The sequence below is a fragment of the Hordeum vulgare genome, chromosome 2H (assembly GCF_904849725.1).
Source record: "Hordeum vulgare subsp. vulgare chromosome 2H, MorexV3_pseudomolecules_assembly, whole genome shotgun sequence".
Taxonomy (NCBI): Eukaryota; Viridiplantae; Streptophyta; class Magnoliopsida; order Poales; family Poaceae; genus Hordeum; species Hordeum vulgare.
The window spans coordinates 466087698-466107885 of record NC_058519.1 but is presented as its reverse complement, the minus strand read 5'-3'; the positions used below and the strand labels follow the sequence as shown (position 1 = coordinate 466107885).

General features: G+C 42.4%; 2 protein-coding genes and 1 long non-coding RNA gene across 4 annotated transcripts; 2 read left to right on the top strand and 1 right to left on the bottom strand.

Moving 5' to 3' along the window:
- Positions 1 to 8217: 8217 nt before the first annotated feature.
- LOC123426682 (profilin-1-like) lies at positions 8218 to 11296 on the top strand. 2 transcript variants are annotated; one of them, XM_045110549.1, is made up of 4 exons: positions 8218 to 8705; positions 9536 to 9673; positions 10388 to 10574; positions 11116 to 11296. In XM_045110549.1, exons 1-3 carry the CDS (start codon positions 8595 to 8597, stop codon positions 10463 to 10465), a joined length of 327 nt encoding a protein of 108 aa, XP_044966484.1. In that variant the 5' UTR covers positions 8218 to 8594; the 3' UTR covers positions 10466 to 10574; positions 11116 to 11296. The 2 variants fall into 2 exon arrangements, with proteins under 2 accessions (XP_044966484.1, XP_044966485.1); XM_045110550.1 differs by having other exon boundaries at positions 11077 to 11296.
- Positions 11297 to 16508: 5212 nt separating this feature from the next.
- Positions 16509 to 17513, top strand: LOC123426684. The gene is made up of 2 exons (XR_006622294.1): positions 16509 to 16710; positions 16790 to 17513. It is a non-coding gene; the product is annotated as an uncharacterized LOC123426684 (long non-coding RNA).
- A 446-nt stretch (positions 17514 to 17959) lies between these two features.
- Positions 17960 to 18890, bottom strand: LOC123426681 (copper transporter 6-like). The gene has a single exon (XM_045110548.1). It carries the CDS (start codon positions 18631 to 18633, stop codon positions 18106 to 18108), a length of 528 nt encoding a protein of 175 aa, XP_044966483.1. The 5' UTR covers positions 18634 to 18890; the 3' UTR covers positions 17960 to 18105.
- Positions 18891 to 20188: the final 1298 nt, after the last annotated feature.

Here is a 20188-nt window from a genome sequence, read left to right as displayed (position 1 = left end):
AATGGGGGTGCAGTAAGCTGGTGCAGTAAGCTGGTGCAGTTCCAAGCAGAGCGTCGTAGCAGATTCTACATGTGAAGCGGAGTACATGGCTGCCTCGGAGGCAGCAAAGGAGGGTGTCTGGATGAAGCAGTTCATGAGAGATCTTGGAGTTGTGCCGAGCGCACTAGATCCATTAACTATGTTATGTGACAACACTGGTGCCATTGCCTTAGCAAAGGAACCAAGGTTTCACAACAAGACCAGACACATCAAACAACACTTCAACCTCATCCGCGACTACGTCGAATGAGAGGACGTGAATATTGCAAAGTGTCCAGGATCTGACTGTAGCAGACCCGCTGACTAAACCTTTTCCACGGGCAAAACATGATCAACACTAGAACTATATGAGTGTTCGATTTATTACAATGTAAATCGCATGACAATGTGAGGACTAGATTATTGACTCTAATCCAAGTGGGAAACTGTTGGGAATATGCCCTAGAGGCAATGATAAATAGTTATTATTATATTTCATGTTTAAAGATAATCGTTTATTATCCATGCTAAAATTGTATTGAATGAAAATATAGATACATGTGTGGATACATAGAAAAAACAATGTCCCTAGCAAGCCTCTAGTTGGCTAGCTAGTTGATAAATGATAGTCAAGGTTTTCTGACTATATGCAAGTGTTGTCACTTGATAACTGGATCACATCATTAGGAGAATCATGTGATGGACTAGACCCAAACTATGAACGTAGCATACTGATCGTGTCGTTTTATTGCTATTGTTTTCTACGTGTCGAGTATTTATTCCTATGACCATGAGATCATATAAATCACTGGCACCGGAGGAATACCTTGTGTGCTTCAAACTTCACAACGTAGTTGGGTGACTATAAAGGTGCTCTACATGTATCTCTGAAGGTGTCCAATGAGTTAGTATGGATCAAGACTGAGATTTCTCACTCCGTATGATGGAGAGGTATCTTGCGGCCCACTCGGTAATACAACATCACACACAAGCCTTGCAGGCAATGTGACTAAGTGTAAGTCACGGGATCTTGTATTACAGAACGAGTTAAAGAGACTTTCCGGTAACGAGATTGAAATAGGTATGCGAATACCGACAATCGAATCTCGGGAAAGTATCATACCGAAGGACAAAGGGAATGACGTACGAGATTATATGAATCCTTGACACTGAGGTTCAACAGATAAGATCTTCAGAGAATATGTAGGATCCAATATGGGCATCTAGGTCCCGCTATTGGATATTGACCGAGGAGTGCCTTGGGGCATGTCTACATAGTTCTCGAACCCGCAGGGTCTGCACACTTAAGGTTCGGCGATGTTTTAGTATAGTTGAGTTATATGTGTGGTTACCGAATGTTGTTCGGAGTCCCGGATGAGATCACGGACATCACGAGGGTTTCCAGAAACGAAGATTGATATATAGGATGGTTTCATTTGGTTACCGGAAGGTTTCGGGCAATTCTGGGAGTGTACCGGGAGTGATGAATGGGTTCCGGGAGTTCGCCAGGAGGGGCCCACCCACCCGGGAGTGAGCCCAAGGCCATAGGATGGCACCACAAGTCCCTAGTGGACTGGTGGAGTCAGCCCAAGGGGCCCATGGCGCCCACTACAAGAAATATGCTCATACATGACGTTTTTAAGACGTCGTTGATGAATTCGTCATAAATCTATGACGATTTCATCCGAGACTGTCGTAAGACATTTTAGGGGTCAAATCTACATATAAGTTAAAACGATGTGAGTCAAAAATGTCGTAACCGCATAAGATGAGATCATCATAACTTTTATGATGATTATAAAAATGTTGTAACATGTTCTAACTATGTTGACATGTCACTCATGGGTCCATTCTATGTCACGCGCCAAACCTGCCTAGTTTGTGAAGCAACCTACTATTCTGTCATTCAAAAAATTCTCGAAACATTCTCATAAATACTTTGGATCATATATTCCTCAAATATGTGAAAACCCTTCCTTCCATAGTTCAAAATTAATTCAGCAATATTCATTTTCCTATTCTGTTTAGAATAGCACTTTGTGAAGGAAGTGTTATTTCGATTGTTTTGATTGCCCTCAAAATTGTTGGGCACTCTTTCCTATCCAAATCATTGCCTCATGAAAACTTTCATAATCATTTGCCTAGTAAATCTTTCTCGGCAAATTTCCAAAGTTTGTGTTCAGCTCACAGCTTTGTGAAGGAAATACTAGCTAGGAATATCCTGATGAGTTGAATTTTGTCCACATCTTTTATATGCCAAAACCATAGCTCTCCACAAAATTTCAGCCACATGTAACAATCCATGTGAGCTCAGCATCCAATCTTTGTTTCTAGTAATATTTTCAGTTTGTGAAGCAACAACATTTTATATTGCTTTATAGTTGATGAAAATTTACCATGGAATAAAACTTACCATATAACATAACTCCACCAAATTTTAGCTCATTGAACTCGGCTAGTTTCCGTCAATATTTTTCCCAATATTCTGTTTAATAGAGAGCATTGTGAAGGAAGTACAATTTTTGTTTATCCAAAATTTATGAAATTATTACAGTGCCTTAATGTGCCCAAGTTATCATCCTCCTCCAAATTTTAGCTCAATCCAATCATGTATGTGAGCCCAGTTTCAATTACCATTTTCTATCTGGATTAACACATTGTGAAGGAAGTGTCACTTTGGCATGTCCAAATGGTATAAAAAAATTAGAGTGCCTTCATATGCCTAAATTAGCATTATACACCAAATTTCAGCTCAATATATTCATTCATTTGATCCCAGCTTCAACATCCATATTTCTGCACAGTGTGGTACTTTCCAAAGCAAGTGTCACCTAGGTTCATACATTTGAGCTAAAATTTGCCAAGAGAGTGTCCTTAGTAGATGATCAACCTCATCCAAAATTTAGGCCCATTGTCTATGTGCATTTCCCGCACCGCTAATCAAACACTTGGCTGCTAATTCATGTTTGAGCTTAGTCTGGTCTCCTCGTGAGATTCTTCTATTGTGATATTCTTCCTAACACCTATCGAGGATTTTCCAACCCACCAGACATGCCTATTCTACCCCGAACGCGTGGCAACACAACGGTCAGGCGGTGACCACGTGGCTGGCATGCAAGTTTACGCGCTCTGGAGTTGGGGCCCTCGACCACCTTCCAAACCTCCACGTCAAGACACCACACCATGTATTTATGATTAAATAGATTCTTATGTACCTATAAATGATTTTTGGGGAAAATAAAGATCAAACTATAATGCAGCTGCTGTTCAAATTTGACCCGCTCCCAGCTGATTCGATGAAAATTTGTCTTTTTCACGAGAGGTGGATAAAAGATTTTAACACCCAACCATTTTGTCAATTGTAAATGAAAGGTGTCCTAGTATTTTAGAAAAATGATTTGGTACAATTTTGAAACAAATATATGATAGGTCCTTCACAAAAAAAACTCATTTTGGACACTTGAAAAATGGAAAATGAATTTTACATTCAAGGAAAATGAAAACTTCCTTAATCAATGTTGTTTGCCATGCCAATACGCACCCTTGTGGATAATATTAAATCATTTGAACAAACTATGCAATGAATGTGGCCATAAGATTGATCATTTGGCTTGAAAACCATGGATCTTCAAACATGATAGCCCATTTCAGAGAACACTTTTTAAAAATAATTGTCGTATTACAAGTTTATTATTTTTCCTCGTAAATTTGTGACATATAATGACACAATGCAAAGGTTTTCCAATTTTTTTGATTTTTTTGAATTTTTCATGGTCATTTCAAAATGCGGTCAAAACGGCGGGTATGACCGTTCCTAGCTAGTGGTTGAATCCGGGAAAACTTTTGATGTTTCTATGATTAAATAGATATTTTTGTACCTATAAATTATTTTTGAGAAAAATAAAAAGCCAACTATAATGCATGCGCAGTTCAAATTTGACCCGCTTCCAACTAATTTAATAGGAGTATTAATATATTTGCAATATTATGTCAAAAGCAATATTTTACAATACATGTAGGTAACACTGGATCATATTTTTATGTGACATAATTTAATAATTGTAATCATATTATTTATTTTACACTTTTAGTAAAAGCATGCATTATTAATCATAAGTTACCTACAATAGTAATGGGAGACGATGCTTTACTCGTTCAAATAGACATTTGAGTTTTTATAATTCCATGATTAGAGGTTTTGCATGGATGCACAATTTTTTCCAAATATCTCTTACTTTCATTTATTTAGTGTGCATAGAGAAGGGACTTAAATAGAAACATAGCTATAATCAATGATACTATTGTATCTACAATGAGATTATTTAACTGAAACATTGGTCACTCCATTGCATCTAGATGCAGAAAACACAATGAATAGTCACCATAAAATATGTCATATATAATGAATATGTCAATTAGAACTTCACCGACATTTAATAAAGCTAAGTGCATGTACATATATAAAAACCCAGTTATGAACAGAAAATGAACGACAATGAAGTCTCATATTTATATTGTAAATAAATGAACGGAGAAGTATCGTCAAGAGCCCGTCCAACACCATTGTCAATATGTCTAAGCAAGTTATACTGAAAATTTATTGATTCTAACATAAGCGTGCAAATTCCTCAACCTCGAAGCACGGACGGAGCCAGCATGGAAGCATAGGGGGCAAGTTTGTACATGAAGGAGGCAAAGTTCATATGAAATGAATTTTTTTTACTACAAAAATCATTATTATAGTAGAAAAAACAATTTGTTAGGGGGGTCTAGCCCCCCTCGTTCCCTCTACAATCGTCCCTGCGTGGAAGCATGATGCAAACCTTTGTAAAATGAAGCACAACCCAAATGTGAGTGAAGCAATACATATAGCTAAGAGCTGATCAGTACCTTCATAGTCTTATTATAAACACATTAATAAATGCCACAAAGACAAAGCAATAATTCAGAATGTGAAAGTTGGAATGAAAATTTGGAATGTAATTCGGTTGCCTAGATCTATCTAAGCGCCTGTTCGGCAGCCCTCCGCGGAACAGAGTAGGCGGAGCTGCATTTTACAAACTCTCCGAATTAACACTGGACGCCACTCCGCTCCGGCTCGGAGGGAATCCGAATGTTCCCTAAATGTAATTTTAGACACAAAAGTATTTATAACCTTAGGAGTTAAAATAACATATCATGTTCGTACAAAAACACATAGCAATTCCATGTTAGCCATTCGGGTGCACATATTTCACGATGGGTTCGTACATCCGATGTGCAAATAACCAAAGTCGGTTCGCCGCAAAAAGACTATAACATGCACCCGTATTAGTAAATACAAATAATCACATAAAATGTATTTACTTGAACTGATGCCAATTTGACAGTATATGGTTACATAAATTGTCTAAAATTTAAGAAAAATATATGGACTAAAGATGTGCCACACATGTGCGTAAATCCAGTATTAATACATGGAAAACCCAAGGTCCATGGATTGGATTATTAATGGTGTCAACTCATGTATTTTTTTTCAATAGGAACATGGAGTGGAGCAGGTCTCTTTTGTCAACAGATGAAAGCAATAAGATACAACCACATCTATACAGAGTGTCCGCATCTAAAAATATTAAGCAAACCGCACAATCATAGAAAGAGGATTTGGATTAGATAAGCCATTGTCATGGCTCTCAAGGATTAGCCAACTGAAACATCTATATTAACTTTGGTGTTCACTCCCTAAACAGGTGTTATCTTCATGAACTGATAAAATTACGCTATTGCACGCATACCTTAAATCATACATGCCAGATGAGTAATAAACCTATCAGGATTTCAGGAAGATACATCAAATTGCTGACTATAACCTATATACAACCATGATGAGATGAAAGTATGTATGGACAATCTACGGAGCAGGAACAAATATATTATTAGGGTCGGAAGAGAATAGAGATTTCATGCAAATGGAGAGAGGAAGAGATGGTGGATTTTTAGATGTATAGATTGATATGAGAGTTAGGATCGGAAGAGCTTGCAGCCATGGTTCTTCTAGAGATCAGCAAGTAGTATTGCTCCTATGTATGCACAAAAAATAATAATTAGAGAGAGATTGTTTGCACGGCCATGGGAGAGCCATTAGTCCTAGTGTTTCTTCAAGCATGTACGGCCCTGGCATCGTCATTGATGTAGTATTTGACCAACCACGTACCTCCTAGCAACAATAGGGGCAACATGGTAGATGGTGTAGCTACAATCACCTAGGAGGACCAGCGGCTGAGCAGATGGGATAGGAGCTTCGCCGACCCCCTTCCTGTGTGATCTCCTAATTCCGTTCGTTGGTGATCGACCATGTAACACCTTCAATTCCTTCCAAATATCCAAGTTCCATTGGCGCTGGAAGATTCGAGAGCAATCACCCTGCACACCCCCTTCATTTGCAATCTCTTAATTTCGTCAGCTTAATGTTCGAACAGATTACGAATCTAGCATGATCGTTCCAAACCATTGGGACATGCAGCGAAGGAGAAGGTATACCAACACTAAAATAGCAGTTTGATGCAGATAGGGCAACTCCCGTCCTTGAGAAACTACTATGGTCGACTCCTCGTCCTTGCAGCTATCCTTTAACACTACCCCTTCACCAAAGAAGCCCATTGCACATCTCCTGCTACCACCACGGACAGACGCTAGATAGAGTTCGTCAGTAATAGGAATTTCATAGTATAACAATGCGATTAAAATTTCGTACAACATATTGGATCTAAGCAACAAAACAAACAATTGCTTATGCACCTGCGGTTAAGTAGTCAGAAACTCAGAATCTTTCACGTGCATCTGGATTGCTGCATCTTGGCGTGAGAGGAAGATACCATGGATGGAGTTGATAGAGATTGATGGATGTTGATGATGATTGTTTCAATTGGGGGGGGGGGGGGTAGGGATCGAATATTATTGCATAGATCGGCATGAGGTAGAGACATTGGAGCAATACGTATGTAGTCCGATATGTGAGTTTTTCTTTCTAGCGTGAATTGTTTTTTAATTGTTAAGATGGGATTTTGCACCGTATCTAATTTCTTTTGCATCATATCTATTTTGGTTTGTAAGTTTCACATCCGAGATAGTTAAAAAATTGGCTGAGTATTAGATGGGTTGATCTGGACCATAATAATTTGGTCCCACCAGATTAACGGCTCTTAATTTCTAATTAATGTGGGATTTTTTAGGGAGTGCCTAACTGGTATAAGTATAGATTTGGGCAATTGGCATATCAACCAGCAGCAAAAAGAATCAACTCAAAATCTCTGTCTTGATAAGAATGAAAAATAATTTCATGAGCAAAAAGTTTCTATCATTTTCAGCACGATCAAACAACCATCACCAAAACTAGTCATAAAGGTTTTACTTGGCTCAAACACAAAAAGAAACACAAAAGACACAATCATAACAGGATTATGATGGTGTGGACACAACAAAACAGAAAGCAAAAAGCAAAAATAAATTTATTCATTGGGTTGCCTCCCAACAAGCGCTATTGTTTAACGCCCTTAGCTAGGCATTGATAATTCAATGATGCTCACACAAAAGACAAAAATTGAAGCACAACGAGAGCATCATAAAGCATGTGAAAATCACATCTAAGTCTAACATACTTCATATGCATAGGCATTTTATAGAAAAACAACTTATCAAGACAAGCAATAACTAGCAAATGCAAGGAAGAAGAAAGAGACAATATCAATCTCAACATAACGAGAGGTAAATTAGTAACATGAAAGTTTCTACCATAATATTTTCCTCTCTCATAACAATTACATGCGGGATCATATTCAAATTGAACAATATAGCTATCACAAAGGATATTCTTTTCATGATCCACATGCATGCAAAGTTGACGCTCTTCAAAAATAATGGGATTATCATCGACTAAAGTCATGACTTCTGCAAACCCACTTTCAATATTATTGCAAATATCATACTTATCATGGGGCTTAAACAAATTTTCAAGATCATAAGAAAAATCATAACCCCAATCATGATCATTGCAACAAATAGGGGACATAGCAAAACTAGCATCTAATTTGCCACACTTTATCAGGGGTTTGATGATTTGCCTCAGGATTATGTGAATGGGAAGTGGACCCGGGCCCCACCCGTCAATCTCAGGGGAAGGGGCAAATGATCAAAGTGAAAAGTAAAGTGTGGGTTAAGGTCTAATTTCTCAGCGAACCCTAGCACATTCAGATCGAACACCTCTCCTCCTCCCTTCCAGATCGCAGCCGCTACCTCCTATCCACCGTCCCACCCATCCTCCGCTCGTCTGTCGTCCGTTGTCGGCTCCCAAAAAGGACCTGAGATTTTGTTCCTGCTAGTTTGCTAATCGTCTGGCTGGTTTTTCCTCTGTGCGTGTGTGTGCAGGAGCGTACACGGCATGTGGGGGCGGCGCGGCCTACGTGTGGGTGGTGGCGACGTGCAGCGTCGGCTCCCTCTTCTACGTCCTCGCCAAGGCCGTCGCGGTCTTCGGCGTCGCCGCGGACGGCGCCGCCGGCCTCGACCTGCACGGCAAGGGCCAGGCCCTCGCCGTCGAGGCCATGTTCCTCATGTCGCTCGTGCTCGCCGCCGTGCACCTCGCCATGGTGTACCGGGCGAGCAGCCGGGAGAAGCACCGGCTCCACGTCATCTACAGGATCGACATCGAAGCGGTCAGTCCCCTCTTCCCTGCCCCTCATCTCCTCCATGCCTCTCGTCTCTGTCACCCATACCAATTTCTCGATCGCATCCAACACCATCGCCATGATCAGTCTGTCAGTAGCTGTCAGCGCCACACACGCCAAACAAACTTAACAACCAATTTCGCGTTATATTAGTTGCCAAAATTCAGATGAACTCGAGTTTTAGGAAAGAATTCAAGATTCTGTAGCACTTCTTTGGGGGATTGTATAACTGATCTCAGCACTTTCGGCCGGACAGCTGATCGAAGTTGTGTGTGCAACGCGCCAGCAGCGTAGTGTCTAGTCTAATAATCCGAGGTGCGCCATGGAATCTACTTCTCGTTCCCAGCCGTCACAATTGTATCAAGCAACACGACAGCTTGTGCAACGGACGGGCTGATAGGAGGACCCAGCAATTTTCTGAATTCATAACCCGTCGTCACTTTTCAGACATCGACCTGAACCTGAATTAGTCTACTTGTGCCTGCTACCCAGTGCATATACTAAATTAACCCAACTGGTCAGTGTTGCACCACATTAGCTGTAGTACCATCAAACTTTTGATTTGCTTCCCAGTGTCATGGGTGAGGGCAATGTTCAGACAGAGTGATAGTAAGTATTTTTAGAGTGAGGGTGGGGGAGAAAGAGGACGGACCGACATAATAGCATGAGAGCCCCCCCGCCCAAATGCTTGCTTGCCGATTTGTTATTGTTTTCTTAGTCATATTATATTAGCCATTTTGCTGCCGAATTGTTATTAAGTATATCGTGTAGCTGCCCTATCTGAGCTTTCCCTTGTTTTCTGCTTCTGGATGCTGCAGTTCAAGCCTGAGGAGATTGCTGGCATCATTAAAGACTTTGACGAACCCCGACATCTTGCACCAACTGTTTTTTTCCTTGGAGGCACAAAGTACATGGTCATCCAAGTTGAACCTGGGGTTGTCATTCGAGGAAAGAAGGTACATTTCTTTATCGAAAGCTACTACCCGTGAACCATCAACGCTTTGTGAATTCTCTGTAACCACTCATGTTAGCTTTGCCGAGCAAACTGAATTAATTTACTCAGTTGGTACCGGTTGTTTTATGAATAATATGTTACTAAACCTCATTGTAGGAGCTACTATACCGCTCTACCCCCCAATTAATGCAAGCGTGTTCATCAGATGAATGCTCTCACGCATCATCCATTGTAAACAGGGCAACTCGTGCTACTTGATAAAAAAAATGTGACACCATAGCATGTACAAGCCTCGTATCTATTACTAGCTCGTACATGCACTTTTCCTTCCCCTGCATTGTGTAGGCTAAAGGACTTGTAGTAGCTCTATGTTTCCCTGCGTGCATACCATCTATTAGTGGTTGTATATTGTGCAGACTAAAGGACTTGTAGTTGCTCTATATTTCCCTGCATGCATACCATCTATTAGTGGATCAGCTGCTAGATTGTCATTAGTGCAATTTCAGTCTATCGTATTCTATGCTTATTTGATGGTATTCCCCCACAAGGAGAAGTTGGTAGTCATTACCCGCATAATGCATTTTAGTTAAGTTGCGCAAATCCGAATGAAGTTGCTTCTATAACTGGAACCACAGAGTAGACAAGCAGTCGATTTCCTTTTTCCGCTGAAGAGGAAGAGCAGGTTCTTACATGTTTCCCATGATGTTTCTTGCAGGGCATCGGTGGCGTTACTATCAAGAAGACGGGCATGGCGGATCGGGCCGGGGGCGAGGGAGATCCGGATCTCGGCTGACCCGAGCCGCGGATCTTGTAGCTTGCCTGGCTGCTGTTGCTGGACTCTCGTTGGGATGTTGATTCCTGCGCTGGGAGCGGGTGTTGATGCGAATTATACGGCGTGTCTTGTGAGTTCTTTGCTATTCTGACGGGGAATGCATGAGTATTTGTTATGATTAATAGTTGCATCTTCTTTCATGAGTAGACAATGATTAAATGGCTTGCTCCATTAATCTTGCCAACTAACGTTAATGAGGTTACTGAGATTATGATCCGCTATTCTGACGTGTATTTTTTTAGTCTTGCTTATCTTTATCCTATTTTACTTTCCTAGTTGTGCTAAGTCATGCGCATACAACTCTCGCTGGTCTGGATTCTGCTAAGGACAACATCTATCTTTGTTTTTCAGTCTTAAGTATGAATATTTTGCATGCGGTTCACTTTTTCTCCTATAAACCCTGGAGATGCTAATGGCATTGAACCCATAGTGCAGATTAGGTTCACAGATGTTGGTGTATCTATAAATTGTGACTGTTTAATTGTTTTACTTCCTGAAGATCTGGTAGCTTTCTTGTTTGTTCACTGGTTGATGGATTTTATTTTACTCTTGCATTTCTTACTCCTGTACAGGTTGTATGCTAAATAAAATTGGATTTGCTGCTCTTTCAGGCTCGGATAGAGATGATTGTAGGAGAGTCTACTTGTAGGATGACAAGTTGTCGCATCTCGAGCATGTCTCATAGGAGAGTGGAATGAAGTCCATTGTAGTGACAGTAGCAGATGTGCCATTGTTCTGTTGTGTAATTCTGTTTGTTTTTGCTATATTCCTGTGTAAGGAAATGTATTTAGGAGATGACTTATTGTGTTATGTAAACCTGGGAGATGTATTATGTGATGTTATATGATGGATGATTTTAATTCAACTTGGAGTTTTCTTAATTTGAATATGAAATAGTGTTGGATTTAATATTGGATAAATAATTGGGTTGAAAAGGCCCAACAAATAAAAATGAAACCAAGTTCTGGAACAAAAATTTGCTGAATTCAAAAATGAAAAAAAAAGGTCAAAACTGAAACTGGACCAAATGTATTTGGGTCCTGGCTGTAAATAGGCTAAGGCCTAAAAAGAAGCCCAATAAGAAAAAGGTCCACAAAATAAAACCAGCCCATGTGATCAATTGAAATGGGTTGGGTTGATTTCAACCATGACGTTTTGATTTCGTCGTAATTTTGCCACATAGGACTGCCACGTAGGACTGGGTTAGATTGTCAACGATGATTTAGGATCGTCGTAAAGGTTACGACAATCCAGGAATCGTCGTAAAAGTTACGACGATTTCGATCAAAACATCGTTGTTGTCAGTTTTCGACGCTTCGTTTTTCGTCGTAAGATCATCGTAAATTAAAAACCGTGACGATGTAGCGATAAAAATATAGCATCGTTTATTAGCATATTTCTTGTAGTGGCCACATAAGAAAATACCAAAGAAAAGAAAAGGAAAAAGGAAAAAGGGGAGGTGGGAAGGAAGGAGTGGACTCCTTCCCCCAAACCGAATTGGGGTGGGAGTCCACCTCCCCCTTGGCCGGCGCACCCTTGAGGGCTTGGCCCTCAAGGCAAGCCTCCTTCACCTCCCTCCTATATATAGTGGTGATTTAGGGCCGATTTGAGATCCAAGTGCAACTCAACCCTAAACCACATAGTTCCACCTCTAGATCGGGTTTCTGCGAAGCTCGGACGGAGCCCTGCAGGAGTAGATCATCACCACCACCGGAGCATCGTCACGCTGTCGGAGAACTCATCTACTTCTCTGTCTTGCTTGCTGGATCAAGAAGGCCGAGATCATCGTCGAGCTGTACGTGTGTTGAACGCGGAGGTGCCGTCCGTTCGGCACTAGGACGGAACGGTTCGTGGGACGGATCGCGGGACAGTTCGTGGGACGGTTCGTGGGGCGGATCGAGGGACGTGAAGACGTTCCACTACATCAACCGCGTTTCTTAACGCTTCCTGCTGTGCGATCTACAAGGGTACGTAGATCCAAATCTCCTCTCGTAGATGGACATCGCCATGATAGGTCTTTGTGTGCGTAGTAAATTTTTTGTTTTCCATGCAACATTCCCCAACAGGAGTGTGGGAGACCAACATAAATACCATTTAGTCCATTGGGGTTGGTCTCCACGAAAAAAGACTTTGGAGGTTTGGGGGTACCCAATTTGAGAGAATTTAATATGGCCCTTCTGGCTTCACGGGGAAAGAGATTCTTTGATAATAACAATAGTGAGTGGAAGAAGTTAATTGCTTATAAGTATAATGTGTATGCCCCAAATATCCTATGGTCTAGACAACAGGTAGGCTCCCCCTTCTGGAAGAGTGTTTCCTGGGCATTACAAGCTGGCAGAAACTTTTATTCCTGGAAAATTGGTAATGGTAATAATATTAGTTTTTGGCATGATACCTCGGCTGGGGATTGTTCCCTTAAAGTCGGATTTTGGGAGCTGTTTGATATCTGCAACCAACAGGAATGCTCGGTGTCCCAGGTTTGGGATAGGATAATTCTTAAACTTTCCTTTAGACGTTGTGTGGATCACAAGGTTATGGTGAGGTGGGAACAACTTATTGAACATATTAAAAATTTCCCTTTGTCGGAATCCGAGGACTTACCTGCTAGAGCCTAATGGTAAATATTCAGTGAAATCCTTTTACAAGTGCATTAACTTTGGTTGTGTTATTTCTCCTTTTGGAGATACTCTATGGAAAACTTTGTGTCCTCAAAATATTCATGTTTTTCTGTGGTTGTCTCTATACAACAAAATTTTAACTAGGGACAATGTGGCTAAAAGGAAAATAATGGATGATCTATCCTGCTTGTTTTGTAATGAAGCTGGATCTATTCAACACTTGTTCTTTGACTGTGTTAATGCTGGTAGTATTTGGTTAGTAATATGTGAGTTTTTTCATATTCGTAGAATCCAATGCTTTGATGATGTTTCTTCCTTATGGAATTTAAACAAAGAAAGGCTCGTGCTTAATTTGGTAACTGCTGCCTCCTTATGGAGCATATGGAGATTGAGGAATGAATTATGTTTCCAGGGGCGCACATGGATAGGCCTCGGCTGCGACCTTGTCAAGCTAAAAGGGATTTTGCAGCAATAGATGGTTCTTTGCGACACCGCACAAGCGGACATATTAAGGCGATTCGTCCTTTTGCTGGACAAGCACCGGGGGGGGGGGGACTCATGCGGATAGCATGGATGTGAGCATCTGATTATCTTTCCTTGGTCGCTGTAATAATAAGATTTAAGATTGTTGCTGATGGTTGCCCAGACTGCTTGGGTGATCTTTATTTTTTCTTGTAGTTTGCTGGTCGTCTCAGCCCTTCCTTCCAAACATTTCTTGAGTGTTTTGCGTGGGTTGGGTGCTTTTTGATTTAGTTGTTGGTGATTGTTGATTTGTAACTAGGTTGCTTGGATGCTTCATTTTAATAAAATGGGGCAAGGGGATAACCAGTTTTTTTCAAAAAAAATGCGTTGTTATTGAAATACTTCATTGTTCTTATGATGTCATGAGATGGTTGGTATGGAAATGATCACAATTATAGCTTGTCAGACGTGAATTTGTTTGCTTAATTATTTTCATCGTTTATGCATTTCTTTGGTTTTATATAACTTTACTATTTAGCGAATTGTTTTCGCATGTCTTAGTGATGACTGTGTGTATCATATCTATGCAAAGGCCAGATATATATTCACTTGTTTATATGTAATTGATGCTTTATATGAGTCAATAAAATTCACTTTTGTCGAAAAGTGTATGCATCAGAAGCTCTTCCTCCTACCTGGCGGACATAATAAAAACTGCACTGCATAATTCGATGGAGGAGTTTAGTTTGAACATTTTATCTTTTTGGGAATGTTTTGAGCTAAAAAGCATGGACATGGCCAGCCACGCCGAATCCCCGTGCTGACACGGCTGGACACGGGGGAACGGCTGGACACGGCCAAATACATGTATCCCCCCGTATTCACGATCTGTGATTAAAAAAAAGAAAAAACGCCCCAACACGTTAGGGACACGCTGGGGACACGTCCGGTGGCCCGAGTTGGCTCGGCGCAGCCTTTTTTCAGGTCCCATCGACGGGCACATAAAACAGCACCTCCTCGCGACCAGCTTTGACGTAGGGTTTCCCCCGTTCTGGAGTCTCAGCCACCGCCGCCAGCTCCAGCAGTAGCCGCCGCCAGCTCCAGCAGTCGCCGCCGCCAGCTCCTGGAATCGCCGCCGAGCCGCTGTCGCCGTCGGCACGTATGGAATCGCCTGCTGCTGTTTTCTTATTACTGCTGCTGCTGAATGCTGATTGCTTATTGCTGCTGCTGCTGACTGTTGTTTGCTTATTGTTGTTGCTGCTAATTGCTTATTGCTGCTGCTGCTGATTGCTTATTGCTGCTGCTAGGGAACATTGCATCTGGGAGCCATGGAGCTACATCTGGGAGCCAATCATCAGTGGGTGAGAGTGACGGAGGGCAACATGGACCTGGTGGGGTGGATCCCAAATATCCTCTCCGGGCTTATGTTCAGAGAGTTGTCAATGAAACCGGTGCTTCTTCGTCCGGTAGCCGTGGAGGAAACATCAAATTCAAGTGCAATTTCTACCTCAAAACTTATCCAGGCACCTATTCAAGAGTGAAGGCTCATCTGCTTCAGATAAAAAAAAGGATATAGCAACTTGTGACAAAATTTCACAGCCTGCATTTGAACAACTTTGCAAGCAGGATAGGGCAGCCAATGAACTCATTGAACATGGTATAGGTAGGCATACACTTCCATTGCCTCCCTATGTGGAATCTGGTCCATCAAGAAAGAGAAAGCAAACAGGAACAACCATTGGAGATAGTTTTAATGCCGAGGCCTGACAGCAAGCGGATGCTCATATTGCTAGGATGTTTTTCACTGCAGGTGTGTAGTTTTGCATCTGTTCTTTTTATTCAAGCATGGTAAATTTTGCTTACTTTGTTGGTTGCACCATATTGTAGGACTTCCATTCAACCTTGCAAGGAACCCTAACTTCCGGGCAGCCATCAGTTTTGTTGCGAACAATAGCTTGGGTGGGTATGTGCCTCCTGGATACAATTCCTTGAGGACAACTCTTCTTGACCAAGAGAAGAAGCACATTCAAAGGAGCCTAGAACCCATCAAAAGTACATGGCCTTACAAAGGAATCACTATTGCAACCGATGGGTGGTCTGATCCTCAAAGGCGACCCATTTTAAACTTCATGGCTGTGACGGAAGGTGGTCCGATGTTCCTAAAGGCAATTGCCACTGAGGGAGAGGTACTTGCCTAATCTTGTTTTTCTTTTGGTTCTTTTTGCTGCACATATTGCTTGCTGATTTGTTGCCCTTCATTTGTAGATAAAAAGCAAAGAATATATCATTGAGAAGTTAAAGGAAGTAATTGAGGATGTTGGAGTGGAGAATGTGGTTCAAGTGGTCACCGATAATGCTGCAAATTGCAAAGCTGCTGGTTTGATGATTGCAGCAAAATACAATAACATCTTTTGGACTCCTTGCATTGTTCACACTCTCAACCTTGCACTAAAGAATATATGTGATCCGAAGAACAATGAAGGGAACAATTTCTATCTTTGGTTTATCAAAGAGGTAGCTGATGATGCCTCTTTCATCAAGAATTTTATCATGAACCATAGCATGAGGCTCTCTATGTTCAACGAGTTCAGCAAACTCAAGTTCCTCCAGATTGCAGAAACTAGATTCGCAAGTGTTGTGATCATGCTCAAGAGGCTTCTTTTAATCAAGGATGCACTTGTTCAAATGGTTGTTCATCCAAATTGGTCTTCTTATAGGGATGATGATATAGCTAAAGCTCAAAAGTTGAAGGAGCTTGTTTTAAATGATATGTGGTGGGATAAAATAGAATACATTGTTTCTTTTACCGACCCTATTTATGCAATGATAAGGTTGTCCGACACGGACAAGCCATGCCTCCACTTGATCTATGAAATGTGGTATTCCATGATAGAGAAGGTATATAATATATACATGAATACATGCTGATTTGATCATTGTTGACATGTGTAACATGCTGATTTTATTCGTCATCTTGTTCATAGGTCAAAATACCTATCTATCGGTTTGAGGGGAAGGAGCCCCATGAAGAGTGTATCTTGTATGACATCATTAAAGAGATCCTTGTTGCCCGTTGGACCAAAAGCAATACCCCCTGCATTGTTTGGCTCACTCACTCAATCCAAGGTAAAATCTGAATTGAAGTTGCACATGTTGTTTATCATTTCAGGTTCTTAATGTTCAAGTGCTTGCTGATTTTATTTAGGTACTATATTGCTAGTTGGATTAACGAAGTCCCTGGCCGTATCAGCCCCAATGATGATAGTGAAGTTACTGAAATGAGGAACAAATGCTTTCGAAAGTTCTATCCAGATCAAGAAGATTTCAAGACTATCAAGAAAGAATTTGCTGATTTTGCTCTTTTCATGAATGCCTTTGAAAATCCAGATTCTATTGAAGATAGAGCTGACTTTGAACCTAAGCAATGGTGGGGCACTCATGGAGTAAGCACAAGGCTGTTAAATTTTTTAGCCTTGAAGGTACTTGGGCAGCCAACATCTTTCTCTTGTTGTGAGAGGAACTAGAGTACGTACGGCTTCATCCATAGCGCTGCAAGAAACAAGCTTACTCCTGCTAGAGCTGCTGATTTGGTGTTCACACACAACAACCACCGCTTGCTTTCAAGGAATTCTCAAGCATATCTAACTAGGCCAAGCAAAATGTGGGACATTGGGGGAGATGGAGTAGAAAGTTTTGGTGGTGTGGGCATGCTTGAAGGTGCAGATCTTTCACTTGATGAACCAGCTTTGGAGGAGGAGATAATAGATTCTCTCACTTGAGTCTCTTTATCCATCAAGCTTTAGCCTTCAGCCATCAGCCTAGCTGCCTATGAGCTTATTTAATTTATGTTCCTACCATTTATGTAATGCACTCTTAAATTTTTAGACTAAGGCCATTTGAACTATCTGTTATGTGGCCACCTGAGCCTTGTAAGCTCCTATCCGTTATGCTTTTAGTCAATTTGTCATGGTTTGGTTGTGTTTTGCTGTTTGTCAAGTACCATTTCAGATTATTATGATCTCTCTCTCTCTCTAATACTAATAGACCGGTGTTTGTTGTGTTTTGCAAGATGCAATGACATGGATTTGGTTTGGATGGTCAATCAAGCACTTGAATTGAAATAGGAGACAACAGACAACAAATGGGGCAGTATTTCTTTCTCTTTTCTGTCTTTAACTGTATATTACATGTACATTTATATTTATTTTTTATATATACTTGTCGTGTCTTCGATGGGCTGTTTTTGGAAAAAGTCGTATCCCGTGTCCCCGTATGCGTGTCGACGTGTCCGTGTCGCCGTGTCGGTGCTTTTTAGGTTTTGAGGATGAAATCTAAACACGGACAATAGTTGAGAGAAACAAAACACACACCTTCGTAAGACGAGATCAGTAGTGGTTACTAGTTAGTCCCTGTAAGACAGATGTAAACGCATGTTTTAGCAAGAATCTGGACTTGTGGGTACTGTACTATCTTTAGGGCTAGTACAAGAAGATCACAGAAGCAATTTTGACCGGAATCTGACTAAGGCTTGGACAGGTGAGACGGCGGGACGCCACAGAGCTCAGGGGGTGTGATATTACCGCGCGCCGCTCCGGTGCGCACTCTGCTCCGCGCGAAGAGGAACCCGACGGCATGGCCGGCGACTGCCGCGAGGAGGACGCCGACGTTGAACGACATGACGGCCAGCATCACCAGGTAGGCCATCCCCATCCTGGCGGCGTGCACCGCCGTCAGCAGCGCCGCGGAGGCTGCCGTGGCCGGGCCGCCGTCCTCACCGCGGCGGGCGAGGCGGCGCGAGAGCAGGGCGAGTGCCTCGGTGAGGGCGGCGAGAGCAAGCACGAGGAGGAGGCAGAGGAGGTACATCCCGGCGCCGCGCTCCCCCGGCCAGCCCGGGAAGAGGACCACCACGCGGTCGCTCCAGAAGAAGGTCATGTGCATCATCTCCATCATTTTGTGCGGCGCCGCCGCCTTCGTTACCGTGTGGTCGGCCCGCGGTGGCGGCATCGGCATCGCCCCCATGCCGCCGGCGTCGACACTCATGTCCCTCATTGCCAGTTGTTTCTTGGGTTCCTAGCGAAAGCGGGCAGAGCAAGGGGAGGGGAGGCGCTTGGGCAGCGGGATGTAGCGCAGATATAACGTGACCCGTGGCGCGGAAGAGACTTACTAAAATCAGGAGAAGCGCAGGGCAGCGCGGTGGGAGCAGCGGAGCACGGACCTCTGAGCGTCCGTCTCGTGACTGCACTGAAAAAACCGAGGAGGGGAGGGGACCGGCACCCCCCGCAGCGTCGTGGTTGCTTTTCGCCTGCTCAGCCGCGCGCGCTCGATCGAGACCGTTTTGTAGTATGTACGCCATAGCGCCTACAGATTGGCTTGGCCCGGCATAAATTTTTTTTTGCACAGCGGCATGACTCAGCATCTGATCTGAGGCGGCGAGGATAGTTTGGTACAGCTAAGGTTCTGCTACAGTATTGTCAACTCCTACTGGTGGTTTTGGTTTCCGTCTGCCAGAAAATTCTGACTACCGTTGTCTGGTGGTTGTGTGCTTGACCATCGGGAGAAAAGCATGCCCAACCGCGCGCAGGTGGCTTCGCTAGTGACGCCGATCCAACTGTGGAAGCTACACTACCTCATTTGATGAAATCTACTGACCAGGGAGTATTTAATGGGTTTTCCTCGTGCAAGCAACAAACGCTGCAGTCCGCAAAGCTATACTACAGTACATGCCATAGGTTTCAGGTCCGTTTCGAATATTTTGAATGCCACACCCGCACATTACTGTTTCTTGTTGTGTGTGCCATTGTGTCACGACATGTTTATATTGCCTGGTAGTACTACCATCCGGGTTTACTAGTTCTCCTTTTATTTTGCACCAAACTAGATGGCCAAACTTGAACTTAAAATACAAAGAGGCCTAAGAGCAACTTCAAAGAGGCAAACCATTTCGTCCGCTAGCATCCGCTTGGGTCGACGCGGTTGATGTAGTGGAACATTTTCGCGATCCAAATCGCAGCCGTCCCGCGATCTCATCACGATCCGTCTCGAGATCTATCACGATCCATTCCGATCTAATGCCGAATAGACGACACCTTCATGTTCAGCACACGTACAACTTGATGACGATCCCCGTCTTCTTGATCCAGTAAGAGGGGCGGAGAGGTAGATGAGTTCTCCAGCACGGCGGCGTGGTGTTAGTGGTAGTGAACTAATCCAGCATGGCTTCACCTAAGCATCGCCGAACTAGACTACAGGAGAAACAGATCTAGAGAGAAGTAGAGGGAGCACGTGGCAATTAGGGTTAGGGCTGTTAGAAATATGCCCTAGAGGCGTTAATAAATTAGTTATTATTATATGTGTTTGTCCGCGATAATCGTTTATTATCCATGCTATAATTGTAATGATTGGAAACTCAAATACATGTGTGGATACATAGACAAAAACACTCTCCCTAGTGAGCCTCTAGTTGACTAGCTCGTTGATCAAAAGATGGTCAAGGTTTCCTAACCATAGACAAGTGTTGTCACTTGATAACGGGATCACATCGTTAGGAGAATCATGTGATGGACAAGACCCATACTATGAACGTAGCATATTGATCGTGTCGTTT